Source organism: Oryx dammah, unplaced genomic scaffold, assembly GCF_014754425.2.
Source record: "Oryx dammah isolate SB20612 unplaced genomic scaffold, SCBI_Odam_1.1 HiC_scaffold_14, whole genome shotgun sequence".
Lineage (NCBI taxonomy): Eukaryota > Metazoa > Chordata > Mammalia > Artiodactyla > Bovidae > Oryx > Oryx dammah.
Window position 1 is genome coordinate 18,752,678 of NW_024070198.1, and position 16,201 is coordinate 18,768,878.

Genomic DNA, 16,201 nt, shown 5'->3' on the forward strand with positions numbered 1-16,201 from the left:
ACGACTAAATGGGGACACTGAGTTGCCCGAGGCCCAGCCTGTCCACCCAGGGCAGAGTCATGGGCGGTCACCTGTTAACCCGGCAGAGGTCCTGCGCCTTCAGACCTCCAGAGTGATCACTGTGCTGCTCATTCTCTGGGGCTCCACTGTGCCAGGCGCTGTGCCAACCAGTCGTGCAACCCCTCACGTGGGCCCCAGACGGGGAGCACTCGGGCTCAGACGAGTGTGTGTGTGCGTGCGCGTGTGCATGTGTGTTCCAAAGGGCCGCCCCCTACCCTGTGCTGTCCTGCTTCTCATTAAGGAATTCAATGTCCAGGATGAGCTGGGGGTGGGAATCTAATAAAGAGAGGGACTCAGGTCCAACTTCCTGTCCTTGCGGCTTTAACAGGAATCCGCTGCCTGAAGGACCAGGGCCTCTGCAACACTGCAGGTGGAGGGGGCAGTCTGCCCCTGGGACATCCAGAGAGCCCCGCATCCTTGCCCAAGCGCTTTAATGCCGTCCGCTTCACAGGCTTTCACAAAACTGGAAAGGTTTGGGGGGCTAGTTCAGTGCTCTGGAATTCTGGGGTTTGCCTTTTTCTTTTGAAGGTCTGAACATTTCTCTTGTGTGTTTTAGTACCTTTCTCATTTCCCAAGAATCCTCAAGGATTTAAAGACCACATCTGTAAAAAGGTTCAGCTAAGTGCTCACTCTCCTGTGGCCTGTCCTGAATTAGGGGCCCCTCTGCTCCCTGCCCACTGGTTAGGCCATTCCCCAAGTAGGATGAAAGCACCCCAGGGGTTGGGAGTCTCTGTACACCTCTGACATCTGTCAGCCTTCTAGAAACCCGCTATTAGAAGTGCATTTCACAATTAGGAGAAAATGTGGAAAGTTGCCTCTGGGTAAGAGGGACTTCTGGGGACATTTTTACTCTCAACTCAGACATCCCTTCACACGCCACGGAAAATTTACACTCTGTGTGTCTCTGCTAAAATACAAGTCAGGACCTTCTCCTCAGTATTATTTATAAAACTGAAAAACTAAGAAGACTGGTTAAACTGGACATGCCACGTCCCACAGCGGTTAAAAGGTAGGGAAAGCAGCAGGGGACAAGGGAGAGGATCCTAAACAGCGGCATCTAGCCTTGTGCTCTTCTGTGTTTTCCACAATCATGTGGTAATTCCCGTCGGTGAAGTCAGGACATTAGGGAGGAAGGCAGTCCCCGGCACCTCCTGACTGTCCCTCACTGGCACTTCCGAGGCCTTTAGCCGGAGCTGTGGGTCTAGCTTTTTCAGTACCCACGACCCCGCAAGCGGCTCACTTAAAGGCAAAGAACAGTCCTTGCGTGAATTTCAGCTCTCATGTCATTTCAGCTCTCTGGTGTCATACGTGAGCCCTCGGCTCCACTGCGCCATGCTCGCTTTTGCCTCACTTCCCTCCGTCCCAGCTGTGGCCTCTTCGCCCAAGACTAGTGGACACGCCCAGAGCCTGGGACCTGTAAAAAGGTTCAGCTAAGTGCTCATTCTCCTGTAGCCTGTCCCAGGCTCTGCCGGCCTCTTGTCCTTGGGCCTGTTTTCAGGTGGGAGGCGGGGAGACTTTAGAGGAGGGGCTGTACCCAGGGCAGTGCTCTCAATCCAGGGCACACCAGGACCACCTCCGCCCCGCCCGCCCCCTCCCCGGGAAGTTCTGAGAAACCTCACAGCCTGGGATCCGTGGGACTGAGTGACAGGAACCTCTGGGGCAGGGCTGCGGCAGGAGCTAGAACCAAGAAGGGAACAAAGAGGCCACCAAGAAGGGCCAGGGGCTGGAACCACAATCACTGTGAGCAGAATTTATTGCGTGCCTGCCGCCCCACAATTGTCCTGACGGGGGCGCAGTCACACTGACTGTGGGGAGATAGGCTCAGAGGTGGGGAAGAGCCACTGTCCAGAGCCACAGAGAGGACACGGCAGAGCCAGAGCTCAACCCAGCTAGGGGAGCACCTTTCACGCGGGAGGAGACGGCTTCCTGAGGCGCTCTCCCCACTCCAAGAAGAGCTGGGCACTTCCTGTCGGTCTCCTGGGGTAAACGGAGAGGCGGTTCCCAAAGTGGGGTGGCCCTGGGTCTAAGCTCACATCCACAGCTGCTCTAGCTAAGGAAACTGGCCTTCTTTCTCCAGAAAGAAGGGTTTGGGGGTTTGCTTGTTACCCGCAATGGAGGTGGCTCTAAGTGAGTTTAAGAAATCCTGGGGCTCCCCTGGAGGCAGTGCCATCCCCAGGGCCGCTGTGGACAAGAGGAGGCTCTTGCTGTGGCGATGTCTGTGAGCCAGGTAGGCCTGGAGAACTGGGGGCAGAGGCCGATCCACGGGGCAGCCCTCCTGGTCCTAGAGCAGGGGGAGGCGGGAGGCCTCGCCCAGGCGCCGGGCCAGCTCGCCAGCCTGCTGCACCAGCACGTCCGTGGGCACAACCGACAGGTGGAGGGCCAGCAGCTCGTGGCAGCTGACAGCCTCTGCCGGGTGGCCCTTGCTGTAATACCGCAGGAGCTTCCTGGAGAGGGGGAAGGAGGACAGGATTCAGGAGGGAGACATGGGCATGAGGTCACCTCACTGGACTCTAGCACCAGGCTGGAAAGGACTTCCTTGCTCCTTGCTGACTCCCCAGTTTTGAGGCTCAGCCCCAGGCTGCCAGGGCCCACCCTCTGGAATCCTAACCCTGGATGGCAGGGCCCCAGCTATGGGGCCAGTGCCAGCTAGGGAAGGTCCCAGGAGCCCAGCAGAGACAGCTGCAAATGCCATTTCAGTGTGCAGCAGAAGGGGAGGAACCCCAAGAGCACCCCACTCTCTTCTTCTGAGTGCCTGGCCGTGAGGAGCTTCTAACAAGGGGGGCTGGGCTTGGGGCGGGAGGGGGCAAGGAAACACTCCCGAAGGAAGGGCTGCTCCCTCTGCTGAGATGGGCACTTATCATCTGTCATCTGTCCTCCTCTGTTCCCAGCAGCCCTCCGGGTTGGCGTCACCTGTAGTAGTCTCCTCCCAGCATGCCAATGGGAGCTGAGTCATCAGACAGCACAGGCACCTCCATGATCTGGAGTTTGTGGCCCTGGGGGAGGAGGAGGAACTTCTTGAGTGGGGAGGCGGTGGGCACGGTGGGAAGACCATGGGCCTGAGTTAGACACAGCAGGTCCGAGGCCAGGCTCAGCCCTGTTTAGCAAGTGCTTGGTGCTGGGAAAATGCACAGACCTCTTTCTACCCTGTCTTCTCATCTGGGAACTGGGGATGAGAATAAACTCCCAAGAACATTAGACGTGATGAACATAAAGTTCCTGGGGTCATGCTGGGCATCATGGTGGTAGCTCTCCACCAACCAGTGGACCTGGCTCAGCGTGAAGGATGGTGACTGGGGAAGTGTCAGTAAGAGCAAAGTGTGACCAAAGGCCAAGTCTCGCTCTGAAAGGACTGGGAATCCCAGAGAAGGACACGCCGGGGAAGCAACTCAGGCTCTGTTGGGCTCCCACCATGCGCCAGGTGTCGTCATGGGGTTCCTGCAGTCCTGTGCCCACCGGGATGGTGAGGCTGGCCCATTACCCCATGGAGTCAACCACATACACACAGAGCCTGTCTCTCCCTAGAGGCTGAGGTGATGCTCAGCCCCACACCCTGGGCACCTCTGAGGAGGGCACAGGCCAAAGATGGGAGCCTGCCTGGGTTCTGGAAGCCAAGCCTGGGTTCTGACGTCATCACTTAGGACCTTGGTGCCCTGGCTGTGGTGTTTGATCTCAGGGCATCAGTTCCACCACCTGCAAAATGGGATCGGAGACACGTGTCCCAACCAACACATGGGCTGTGCAGGTGTGTGAGGCTGAGAACGGCGAGACCCCAACAGCCACACTGCACCATGGAAAGGGATGCCGCAACCTCAGGCTGAGGGGAAGGAGGACGTGCTGCCAGGAGCAGAGACAGGGCATGCGAGGTGTGGGCAGCTTTGCCCTGGGCAGGCTGGTTAACTGCTCTCAGCCTCCATTTATCTGTCTCAGCAATGGGAGCAGGAAGCGAGGCCTGGTATCACAGAAAGTGTGGGCTGAGCATCCTTGCTTGCGCGGGGCATGGCGGTCTGTTCATGTGTCACCTGGATGCTTCTTGAACAGCATGAGTTTTTCAGAGAACTGGGGGCAGGGGTCACAGAGCCTGAGCGCAAAGGCGGACCTGAGCTCTGGGTCCCAGCCAGCTGGGCTTTGCTGTCAGTCCCACTGGTGACAAGGAGAGCCGGAGAGACAGACTGAACAGAATCCAGGAGAAAGGGAGAATTTCAGGACTGCCCTGCCCGGGCCAGCCACACCCACCATGTCGTTCTCGAACCACAGGAAGTAGGAGCCACAGAAGTCCCCCTCGCGGAAGAGCAGTGTGGTGTAGCCCTTCTGCAGGTATCTGCGCGCCAGCCGGATGAGAGACCAGACCTGGGGGGAGGGGACAGTGCTCGTCTCTGCGGCCTGAGGGCAGCCCTGACCCCATGGGCGGGGGCTGGGCTCAGGCTCTCAAATCCCAGTGAAGAAAAGCACTCCGACGAGGAGCTCCTGGAAGGCCAGGGGCCTCTCCTGCTCATCCTTCCTTCTTGGCGCCTGGGCCCAGCTTTGGCTCAGGGCAGGAGCTTAGTAATAAACAGATGATGGATGGATGGATGGACTACCTATCCCTCTCATTACTGCAGGACAAAATATACGTATCCACACTTTATGAATCTTCACTATATATGCAAGCTATAAAGTAGCAAATTCATCTTTCAGGCCAGAACAGAGCCAGGGACGCAAGCAGAGATGAGAGGGTGGCCACCTGGAACTCTCCTGATGTTGAGGGCTCACACGGACCCCTCAGGCCTGAGGATCTCTGGCATGGCTCTATGCCAGGAAGGTGCTAGAAAAGTGTTTGAATGCACAGTGCCCTGGCCCTGGCACATCCTCTGCTCTGAGGTGAAGTCTGAACAAGGGCTCACCAAGGGCACCGATGGGAACACAGTGACCGAGGGTCAACGTGCCCCAGGTCCTCTCTGCGAGGCTCTCCTCCCTGATTCAAGGACTTCCGCCGCTGCCTGTGAGCTGCCGGAGGGGAGCTGGCAGCAGGGGGCACCTCTGCCCCCACCCCCCACCTCCCAGGGCTGGCAAAGGCCTTCTGCACTCCGACCAAGATGCGTAGTGACAGGTGTACATGAGCCACTCCCAACCTGATCACAATAGCATCTAATTAAATGCAAACAAATAACATGGACTTGCTCTATTTTTCAGGAAAGCAATTTGACAATGTGTATCAGTAACCTTAAAAACAATTCCTCCCACTTGACTTCATAATTCCATTTCTGGGAATCCATATTGAGAAAATAATCTGAGATGAGGACAAGGATAGATGCCTAGAGGGGTGTGCACCAGCATTATTTATGATAGAGTCTGCGCACAATCTCAGCATTCAACACTGGGGAAATGGCTAAGTACATGACGCTGTGTTCCCATGATGGACTGCTGTGGAGCCGATGGGAATCATGTTGATAAAGAATTAATGACATGAGGAAATGCACCAGATACAAAGTGACGCGGGGAACACATGCATATGCAGGATGACCTCAACTGCAACAAACTGCACAGGAAAACGATGGAGAGAAATGCACCAAGACCAGCCCAACTACGCCGGAAGGAGACGCAGATGCTGGTGTGGACGGTCCCAGGAAATGCTCAACCAGCCCCGGCTACATTCGGTGCCACGTGCTGTGCATCACGGTGTGCGTGCATCTGTGATCTACGCGGTAACTCCACGACGTTACTGGTGCTATTGCTCTCGTTAATAGAAGAGGAAGCTGAAACTTAAGACTCCCTACCGCCCCAGGCCACACGACTAGTGAGGGCAGAGCCGGGTCTCCAGGGGGCTATCAGTGACCTTGTTTTCACCGTTACGATACACTTTACTTGGATATATAAAATATACATATATAATAACGTAAAATATATGTAACATGTATAATGTATAGTAACATAATATGTATAATGAAGGGAAGTCACTCAGTCGTGTCTGACTCTTTGCGACCCCATGGACACCAGGATCCTCCATCCATGGTATTTTCTAGGCAAGAGTACTAGAGTGGGTTGCCATTTCCTTACATATACATATACACATACATGTATAATATATGTATAAAATATAGCTTTTTATAAAGTGGAAGAGGCCTTCCCACCAAAAATACTAGTTTGCCATGAAGATGAATCAAAGAAAATAAAAGGAGCCCTGGGGACTGTTTCCTCTGTAGAAACCTCCTACTTTTACATTCTGATACTCAGATCCATCAACCTGTGTGTCCCCTTTCTGTCTTAGTGAACTCAACAAACCCTTACTGGGCCCTGGCCATTCCCTCCCTGGCCTCACTACCCAGTGTTGCTCCAGGAACTTTAACACATCTGGGGAGGTGGCCCCACACGCAGGCCGGGGCCCTAGGGTGACAAAGACAGGACCGTTCTCTTAGGAGCCTACAAAGCTGGGTGAGGAGGTAGGAAGAAAGCAGTAAGAGTTCCCACGGGGGTACTCAGTTTCCCAGGGGCCCAAGCGCGGGGACTAGCCCTCCTAGGCAGGGGTCCAGGCACGCCTTGTCTGACACGCAGGGAGCATGCCTGGGCTGGGCCAGGTTACCTTGGTTTTGACGAAGTTGGCCAGGGGCCCCCGGCCCAGCTCCGATGAAGTCCTTTCACTGCTGCTGAGGGAAGGGGCCACCATCTGACCAGTGGTGCGGTCCACATAGATGAAATGCACCAGGCCTGGGAAGTCTTCCAGGAAGGTGAGGGGCTGAGTTAAGGTGGTTTTGAAGCCAGAACCAGGGAAGGAGCTCCTCCATTCACCAAGGCTTCCTTTAGGCGCCTTCGCCCCCGCCCCACCCGCCTCATAGGTTTCCTTTTCAGCCACCCTACCCTCCCAGGACACCCTCTTTCCCAGGTCTCACTTTCCCTTTGAACTCCCAATCCTGAGAAGGTCTAAGATGCAAGGATGATGGATCTCTGGCTCTGGCGTATTTCACGCCGGGCGTCCTGCTCTCAAGGAACACAGCACGTTTATGTTTTACCATCTTCATGCAGGATGAGTTTAAATGGCACACGTGGTGAGGCCAGGGTGGGAGCAGAGCTACGGAGCTGAGGAGTGAGCCTCGCTGGCTGCCACCCACATGCCTCGCCACAATCCTCTTCATCTCTACACCTCGTCTTGGGCTGGAAGGTTCCATCTGAGAGGACGGGCAGCAGCTGGTGGCTGGCAAGGCCGTCTGTCATCCCTTCCACCTGCACACTGAGGACTGAAGTCTCAGGAAATTTTAATTCTGAAAAAACTGCTTCATATAAAGTTTCAGGGAAGATCAGTAATGAAACTAGTTCTCTAATAAAAGGGTAAGTCTTAGAGATGGTTTTTTAAACAGGGACCAATAAACATACTTACCGCAGGCCTTCTCAGAGCCTTCACACTCCACTGTACTGTAACATCTAAGGAGGGGGGGCACGGCCCCTCAAACCTACCTGACCCCAGGCCCCTGCCCCTCCTGGGAGACCCACTGCCACTTTGCTGGCTGGACAACACCTACACAGATGACCTCTATGAAGTAATCTTGGGACACCAGGGATTTCTGAAATTCCAGCCTCAGAGCATTCCTACAGATAGGACACTAACAGGACGCTAAAGTCTCTTCACTTTCTTCAGCAAAAGGAAGCTGAGGTGCGAACTACCTGCTCTTTCCCTAAAGCTGCTGTCTTTCCAGACAGTGGGCAGAGGAGTGGGCAGAGTGGGGCAGCAGCCCGAGGGGCCTTCACAGCCAGCCCAGGGCCGGGCATCAGGATATGACACCATGGTGACATTCCTCCTGCTCTTCACCAGCAGGAAGTCCTTCCAGTCCGCCAGCTTTTCTCTGTCGAGGGAGCAAGGGAGCAGGAGGGTGAGGCGTGCCCAGCCCCCGCCCCGGCTGCCAAGGGGTCACATTGCCACTTACTGCATGAGTGTCTGGACTTGGTCCTGCAGGTGCTGGGGCAGGTGGGGGCCCCCCCGGCCTGGGGCCACAGTCAGGAAGCTGAACCGATAGACGGCGCATAGCTGCCGCTTCACCTTCCTGCACGCCTGGAGCAGCCTGGGGGCCAGGGATGAACTGTCACAGAGGGAAGGATCCTGGAGGGCACACCCAGGACAGCACCCCATCCCTGTGGTAACCCTCCTCCTGGACTGATGGACGCGGCTGATGAACTACACCCTGGCCCTCACTGAGCTGGGAGTCAGCTTCCATGTTCCCCCAACATGGGGCTCTGAGAAACTCAACTCTCCTCCAACCTCCTGGTTTATTTTATGGAAATACAAGGCACAGTGACTTGCCCAAGGTCATGCTGGGTCCGTGCGGAAGCTGGGTCTCTGCTAGTGGTGTCGGTCCTCAGGCCCTGCTCCTCAACCTGTTTTCTCTGCCCCCAGCCTCCCCTCAGCATCGTAGGGGTTGGACCCGCCCTCCCAGGACCCTCCCTGTGCTCAGAAGCGCCTCCCCGAGCATCTTCTCCTGGGCCTGGAGGAAACCTGCCCCCTTGTCCAAACGATACCCTCCTTGACCTCAGGGCCCACCACTCACTCCAAGGATGAGCCGGGCTCACTTTTGGAGAAGGCCTTGGTCTTGAACTCCTGCCAGGTTCTCTGTAAGCAGACAAGTGACAGGCGGCTTCCTGACAATGTTCCCACAGTGAGGTCCAGGGGAGTTCTGACGTCGGGCTCTAGAAGGCTCCCCCAACTTCTCGGCTTATTTAGGCCCAGCACACAGATGCTGTCCACAGCCAGGCTGGGTCTCTGGCAGGGCTCCCAGCACCCTTCAGCCCACCGTACATCACGGTCTAGTCACTCAGTAGGCTTTTACTTAAAAAGCAGCTTCTGGGTTTGAGCCCCAGGCTCGCGGCCTCGCTGGCAGACAGGTAAACCAGTGCTGTCCGAGCGGCAGGTCGGCGCCTCGAGGGCGGGGTGGATGCAGGCAAGGGCAGGGGTGCTGATCCCCTTCAGGGATCTCTGCCCCCTGATACCTCACTGGGGCATGCCGGGCACCGAGAGACAAGGGGCGCTGTGGACCGACTGGGCTTCAGTCGCCTGCTCTGCCTCGCCTAGTCCCCTGCTTATTTTCAAAGCAGTGCAAACTTCAGCCACCATGGATCTCAGTTCCTCACACAGACCCAAGCCCTGCCAGCTACATGAACGGCCTCAGATCTCGGCCCAGGGCTCTCGTCTGCCGCGCCCCCTCCTAGGCCCCTGCCTGGAGGGAACTGGTCTCCTCCTCTGATCACGTGCTGGCCCTGTGTGTCTGGGCCTCACGACCCCATCTGGGCTCTCAGCCCCCCATGGGTGGAACGGCCTCCCTGTGTCCTGCAGCCTGTGAGACCAGCCATGTGGTGAGGGGCACAGTGGGCAGACCACTGGCCATTACTGAGCCCTTGAGTTGGGCTCTGCCTCCACGGCTCACAACTTTGGCCAAATCACCATCTATCTGAGCCCCACCCTGGTTTCCTTATCTGAAACATGGGAGCTGGAACCTGTGTCCTGCCAAAGGCACACAAGAACGTTTAGGAAACATCAAGTGCATTGCTGAGTTGCGGGGGATCAGGAGCACAGTCCTCTGGTGGGGTGGGGCAGAGGCCGGCCCCCTCCTCTTGAGCCTTGGCCCCTCAGGTGTGATGAGAACAGGCCCTGTCTCCCCTCCCCAAGATGGGGCGTCGGGGCCTGCGTCTCACCTGGAGTTCTTGCCCACCTCGATTCTTGACAAACTTGTCCATCCTCTGGCGGAGGTCCGCCACGATGTGGTGGGACCGCAAGGAGCTCCCAGCCTCTTGCCCCTCCTTCAGCTTCTTCTCCAGTTGAGAAAACCCATCCAGCAGCTGGTACAGGGCCAGGGCCAGGGCCGTGCTGGGGCACTGAGGGGAGAAGAGCAGGGCGGGGTGGACAGGGGCGGCCGGGGGCGGGTGTCCAGGCCAGGATGGCCCCAGGGCAGGCGGGGGCGCTGATACCTTGGTCAGGAGCACCATGCTGATGCCCGGCCACAGGGGCAGGCAGTACATGGTGTGGGGCACCAGGGGGCAGTAGCTGTCTTTCACGCTGGCATCCAGGAAAATCCTTCTGGGGCCAGAGGGTCCTTGGGAGTGAGGGATTAGCATCTGGAGGGTGTCTTCAGCCATCTGAGGAGGAAGAGGAGCTGTCAGGGGGAGGGAAGGGACAGTCGTTGGGAGTCCTCCCCAGGCTGGGTCCCCCCGCAGCTGCCCACTTGCTATGTCCCTCGGAACCTTGAGGGACAAACTCTTCTAGCCCCCAAAGTCCCAGGTCCTAAATGCTGGCCCTCTGCTGAGGCTCCCCTGGCAGCTCCCATCCGGCTGTCTGTCTCTTTCTCAGCATCTTCGGGGCCCTTCTGCACAGTGCCAGGACTGGATGCTACACAAGGGTGGTGGGTAGTAAGAAAGGGGAAAAGGAAGAAAGGAAAGTGGGGAAAGCAGACGGGGTGGCATGAGCCGGGGGGAGGCTCCTCCTCAATGTCATGTACACAAAGGGTTTAAAGCCTATTAACAATTAATCATTTGACAGCCTTCCGGACCTCTGAAAGTCATTCTAAGGGTGCAAGTAAGGGCTTCCAGGACTAAATGAGAAGACTCCAGCCTCATGAGGGCTCTGAGTAAGAGTCTTCAGTGTGCAAAAGTGGAAAATTAAGGGAATCATTAGGGATGCCACAAAAGCTTCTCTGTAAGGAAGTCACGGTAGTCTTACGACGACAGCAAAGGACCGGATGCAACACACTGGTTGTTCCAAGAATTTGCTAAATAAATAATAACAATGCAGGCGATGCACTCTGAACAGTCTCGTTAAAAACCACATTGCCAAGGAGTGCCTCGACAACGGGAAAATGCTCAAAACAAAAAATAATGAAGAGCATTAGGATTCAAATAGGGTAAAAAAAAAAAGAAAAAACAGAAAAAATATATATGTTTTTTTTGTGTGTGTGTATAAATACATTTATAAAGTCATAGGAAAGCCTAGCAGGAAACATTCCAAAAGTGTTTAACAGTAGCTAACATCTGGGGTTGGGACTGAGTGATTCTTATTCCTTTTCCATAATTCTGTTTTCCCCAATTTTTCTACAGTGAACATATTTACTCTCTTATTAAAAAAAAACACTAAAAATTAAGTTAGACTTTCACTCCCAAGAACAGTGAGAGTGGGGATTTCTCAGGAGTGGAGGCTGTGTGTCTGGGGGAGGGGGACGAGGGAGGGAGAAGGCCACCCTCACCCACCACGCCTCACCCTACCCCCGGCCCCTACCTCTGGGCTGAGCTGTTTCCTGCACTGGCCGGACAGCCGTGAGACAGCACCGAAGACAGGCATGGCTGGAGCGTCACCCCAGGAGAAGCCCTCAGAGTCCCCAGAGCCCACTGCAGCATCTCAGATCAGCTGGTACCCTGGCCAAGCGCCCTAGGGCCCCAGGAAAAACTCACCTGGATGTGGGGAGAGTCAGTAGGTGGAGTGTCCCCATCCAGCCAGATGGTGCTACCTGCAGACAGACCGTAGGTAATAACAGAACGACAGAAGCAGTGGGAAGATGTAAATACTGGCCCAACAGCCTGTCAGTAGGGGATAATGGAAAAGAGGCCCTTCCTCACTGGCAGCTCACAGCACCTCGCTGGGCAGAGCACCTTGGTGTGAACTGGAGAGCCTTCCCCTTCTCATTCTACCCCAAGCTGGCGAGTGCAGGGCAAGCTCCCTCCATGGTACCACAGCTAGGGCAGCCTGGCTGGGGAAGAGAGGCACCCCTGCCAGCCCCTCCTCCCAAGCTGGCTGCTGGGCACGAGCTCCTCTCCCTGTACCTCGCAGTGGTGGGGGGCAGGTCCCTCAGGCCCCTCCTCAGCCCCCCAATCCCCTCCTTACTTCTGTCTTCTCTACCCCTTCGAGCCCCTCTCTGGCTGTAACAGTGTCTTTTCACTCTTCGCTGGGAGGCAGCACAAACCATCTACAGTTCCCCGTTCATTTAGTTAATCAGCAAACTTTTACTGAAGCACCTACTGTGTGCTGGGAACCGAACTAGATTTCCTTTCCTAGGACAGCTCACAAAAACTACTGAATCAAGTACATATTTGAAATATTATAGCTTTGTACTATGTTCTCTCGTATATTTCACTGCAAATAACCATCATTTATAATCACGTTTCTTGGGGAAAGCCTGTATCTATGTTTCAAACATCTGTCTTAATGGATGAAAGCAACTCAAGACGTTTGTAAGCTGTGAGTTCTGTGCACTGTGGAACAGGAATTATTTACAGCTTTGAGGCATGAAAAAACTAACCACTGAGAGAGAGAAAGGGGTCGGGAGGAGGAACAAGGGAAGGAAGCAGTGAGAAGAAAACGGAACTTCAGCCGTCACCCCAAAGTAGCGCTTTCTGATGTGTTTGGGCTCGTGGCAAGCTTGCAGAACCCAGGAGAGCAAGAAGTGGACAAGCAGAGATGAGCTGCCACGTGGTCTCAGAGGTCCCAGGCTCCTTTTTTGTTTTGTTAATAATATTTCAAACTTTTTTTTTTTATTGTTTATGCACTTACTTTGGAAGTAAAGTATAAACTATACAGATTGAATATTGATATTTTAAACCACTGTGCTGGAAATAAACTTAATTAGCTAATTACTTATTAACTACAAAAAAAAGAAACAGAAGGCAGTGAGAGTACACATATGCGAGCTGAACTTTTAAATGAAATCAACTTGTCATAAGAATTTTTATGGATCACTGAAGTGGCCTCAATAGTCCTTGAATTCAAGCTGGAGCTGGCAAGACAGACAGAGGGGCTGCAGCAGACAGTGTCCTGGGCTCTAGGAACGTGGGTGTCTGTGCCTGGGCTCTTACAGGGCGTTGGGATCCACTGACCCCTGAGACAGATTCCCAGGGCTACCAGTTGGCACCCAGCTCCTCCCCCTCACCGTCCAGGGTCCCTCTTCCACTCTAGGTCTCACCTGAACTCTGCTCCCCAGGGGAAGGAGCTGGTGTGAAGTACTCGTCAGTAGGGGAGAAGCTGTCTGTCTCCTGGGAGGGAGAAGGGGCACCTGGGCTGAGGGCTTAGGGAGGTTCTCGCGGGGGCTCAGCCCTGGACCCTGCTCTCCGAGGAGAGGCAGACCTTCCCCTCCTCTCCCCTCCTGGCTTCTCCCCGCGGTACAGAGCACATACGGTCCCCGCAGAATTCCTGGTTGGGTCTGCAGAACAAGAGCTCCAGGCCTGCTGCACGGGGATGCTCTGGCTGCGGTGGGGCCTCCGTGGGGAAAGCTGTGACAGGACAGGGCCGCAGAAGCTGGTTAAAGCTGCTAACTGGCTTCTCTTCCTCCCAGCGCTTCATGGCACAGCCCTCGGGGGGTTGCCAGCCCCTGCGCCCACTCTACTGCACAGCCCCGAGTGTGCGCCATTGCTTCCCAGGGATGTTTCAGTTCTAGTCTTTCTCCAGAACCACAGAAATTCTACAAAGTCCAACAAACTGGCATCCAAATCACTGCCATATCGCCACTGATGAGGAGGATGGTGTGGCAACCGGGCTGGCCAGCACTTTCTGAGCATTTCACTATGCCCCAGGCACCGCTGGGCTCCTAGTAAACTGCCACCTTTATTCCTCATGACAACCCTGAGAAGTAGATGCCACGGTTGTCCCATTGCACAGATGAGGGAACTGAGGCGCCCACGGGGTGGGCACTTGCACAGCCAACAGCTAAGTGGTAGAGCTGGGACTCTGTGACTCCAAAAGCCTGCACTTTTAACCCACTAATCCACCTGCCTTCTAGAATTCCCCTTACACCTGAAGGCAGCTAGGAAAGTCATGCCCAACCACACATTCAGGACTGAGACTCAGAGACCAGTCTCCCCAGCTGCCTGCCCAGCGCTCTCCAGAATGGCCATCTGAGTCGCCTTTCTGGTGGCCTCCCGCTGCCCCGAGAGCTGCCCCAAGAGAGACCTGGGGGTCGCTGTCCTCAGCCGTGCTCTCACTGGGGTAGAGATCCTGCACCAGGAGGATGAGGGCCAGGAGGTCGGCTGGGCGCAGGGAGCTGGCGCTGTGGCTGTGGAGAGGCCAGGAAGCCGGTCAGCACGTGCCCACTGCCCCTGCCCACAGGAGGCAGTGGGTGGGAGCAGGCAGGTAAGGGGGTCTGGGGCAGGGTCCCTGCCCTCCACAGTTTATAAACGTGCCAGCTGACTTTATCCTCTTCTGAGAAAGACATGGAATATACAAAATTAATGAACTCATTCATTTTAAAAATAAAACTTGGTTCTGTTGAAAAAACCAATGACCAGTGGAAAACCACCAGGGACCAGGGACCAGGAATGGCATATCAGGAAACCCTAAGCTCAGACTCTGAGACAGCATTCCAGGAAGGAATAATTCAGAGAGGGGAGTGAACCGAGGAGGGTGAAGAAATAACCTAAGAATCAGCGCTTCCTGGAAGTGATGGCTCTGGAAGGTTTCCCAGGCCCAGGAGGTGGTGCTTTTCAGGAAGGGGTCGCAAGAAAGGGTGAATGTGAGGGGTCCCGGGGTCACCTGGAGTAGAAAGCCAGCAACTTGGAGTGCACGAGCAGGAAGGCGTGCAGGGCCTCCTCGCCAGCCCGCCCGGGGCTGGAGTTGACGGCCTGGATGACGTGCCGCTCCAGTGCCTCGATGCACAGCTCACAGAGCTGAGGGTGGATCAGCCGCTCCATAGCCTGGGGATGCGGGCAGGGGGATGGAAGCCATGTCACCCCGATTCCTCTTGTCCCAACTGAAGTCTACATTCACTCTGGCCACGGTGAGAGCACACCCTGTGCCAGACGCTTGGGAGCAGGGAGGCTCAGACTAACACAGGCTGTGCTCTTGAGGGGCTCCGTCTATACCGGTGTATCAAGCTCCTGTGGGGTCTACATCTGCTGGGGGCTAGTTCCCCTGACACTCACTCACGGCTCATTCTCCTGTGCACCTGACTATTAATGGTGAGCTCATACTTGTTTGCTCTTCATCTGTCCTCTAAATCAATGGCTTTCAACTTGTAGTTCCCAAACCAGCATAACCAGCGTCACCTGGGAACTTGTTCAAAATGCAAATTATAGAGCCTCCCACCCTCCATGCCTATAGTGACTGAGAAAAGTGAAGCCCAGGAGCCTATCTTACAAGTCCTCTAGATGATTCTGATGCATACAAAGAGAAGAACCACTGATCTACAGAGAATCTGTTTGTCTACAACAGGGAGCAAGGCGGGTGCTACTGACAGCCAGCCTACTCCTCAGACCTGCGCTTAGATAGGAGTTGAGGCTCAGCTCCCCTGTTGCTGCTGGCCCGAGGTGTAGTTCGCTGGCTGTAGTGATACCATCATCAGGCAATCTTGACTTTAGTGCTGCTTACTGTTTACTATTTTCTACTCTAGTTTCAGCTCAGCATAATTTGGGGGAAGGATCAGAGGTGAGGGAGCTAACCAGAAATTTCCATAATTTACTGAGAGCCCAAAAACTGCACTAAGAAGTCTGTTTTACCCAAAGTCTAGCCGTATTATTATAGGGAGGCCCATCAGAGTGCCTAACGTACCATGAAGCCAGAAAGAGCAACCCTCTGAAATGCATGAGCTTGGGGGCTGTCGGTGCTCTCACTCACTGGGGTGGGGGACAGACGTCAAAGCAGTGTCTCAACGCTGCCCGGGGCCCACGGCCTGACACTTCCGTGGCCAGAGGACCCCCACACCCAGCGTCACCTCTACGGCGAAGCACTGCTCCTGGTCCCGCAGGCGGCTGTAGGTCCACAGCAGGCTCTGGAAGCGCTCCCACACCTGCACACGCTGCTCCAAGTCCGGGGGCCGCAGCCTGGGGCAGAGAAGGGGGACCCACAGAAAAGTGGTGTCCCCAGCTTCAACCAAAGGAGCAGTCTGAGCTCACTGTCAGAGCTGGGCAAGCTCCTGTGACAAACAGCTGGGGGAACCCCAAAAGCACACCTGGGGGGAGTCACACAGCACAGCTGGGGGGGCCACAGAGCACAGCTGGGGGGCCACACAGCACAGCTGGGGGGGCCACAGAGCACACCTGGGGAGTCACAGAGCACACCTGGGGGAACCACACAGCACACCTGGGGGGTCACACAGCACACCTGGGGGGCACAGAACACACCTGGGGGGCACACAGCACACCTGGGGGGCACAGAGCACACCTGGGGGAACAGCACACCTGGGGGGTCACACAGCACACCTGGGGGGCACAG

At 55.5% G+C, this 16,201-nt stretch overlaps 1 protein-coding gene across 6 annotated transcripts in view; it reads right to left on the reverse strand.

The window, feature by feature from the left end:
- Positions 1–1,790: 1,790 nt before the first annotated feature.
- HPS1 (HPS1 biogenesis of lysosomal organelles complex 3 subunit 1) overlaps positions 1,791–16,201 on the reverse strand; it is a 29,539-nt gene continuing 15,128 nt past the window's right edge. Inside the window, exons 5-19 of one of the 6 annotated variants that reach the window (XM_040254189.1) lie at positions 15,702–15,810; positions 14,525–14,685; positions 13,946–14,048; positions 13,174–13,269; positions 12,963–13,032; positions 11,458–11,513; positions 9,985–10,152; positions 9,712–9,891; positions 8,571–8,632; positions 7,953–8,087; positions 7,806–7,871; positions 6,617–6,761; positions 4,294–4,407; positions 2,971–3,053; positions 1,791–2,504 (exon numbers count right to left, since the gene is read on the reverse strand). In XM_040254189.1, the coding sequence (XP_040110123.1) occupies positions 2,342–2,504; positions 2,971–3,053; positions 4,294–4,407; positions 6,617–6,761; positions 7,806–7,871; positions 7,953–8,087; positions 8,571–8,632; positions 9,712–9,891; positions 9,985–10,152; positions 11,458–11,513; positions 12,963–13,032; positions 13,174–13,269; positions 13,946–14,048; positions 14,525–14,685; positions 15,702–15,810 (1,711 nt within the window). In that variant the 3' untranslated portion in view covers positions 1,791–2,341. Of the gene's footprint in view, positions 2,505–2,970; positions 3,054–4,293; positions 4,408–6,616; positions 6,762–6,843; positions 7,255–7,805; positions 7,872–7,952; positions 8,088–8,569; positions 8,633–9,711; positions 9,892–9,984; positions 10,153–11,457; positions 11,514–12,962; positions 13,033–13,173; positions 13,270–13,945; positions 14,049–14,524; positions 14,686–15,701; positions 15,811–16,201 lie in introns of those variants that run through there. The other 5 variants (XM_040254190.1, XM_040254193.1, XM_040254191.1 and 2 more) reach the window with 5 other exon arrangements.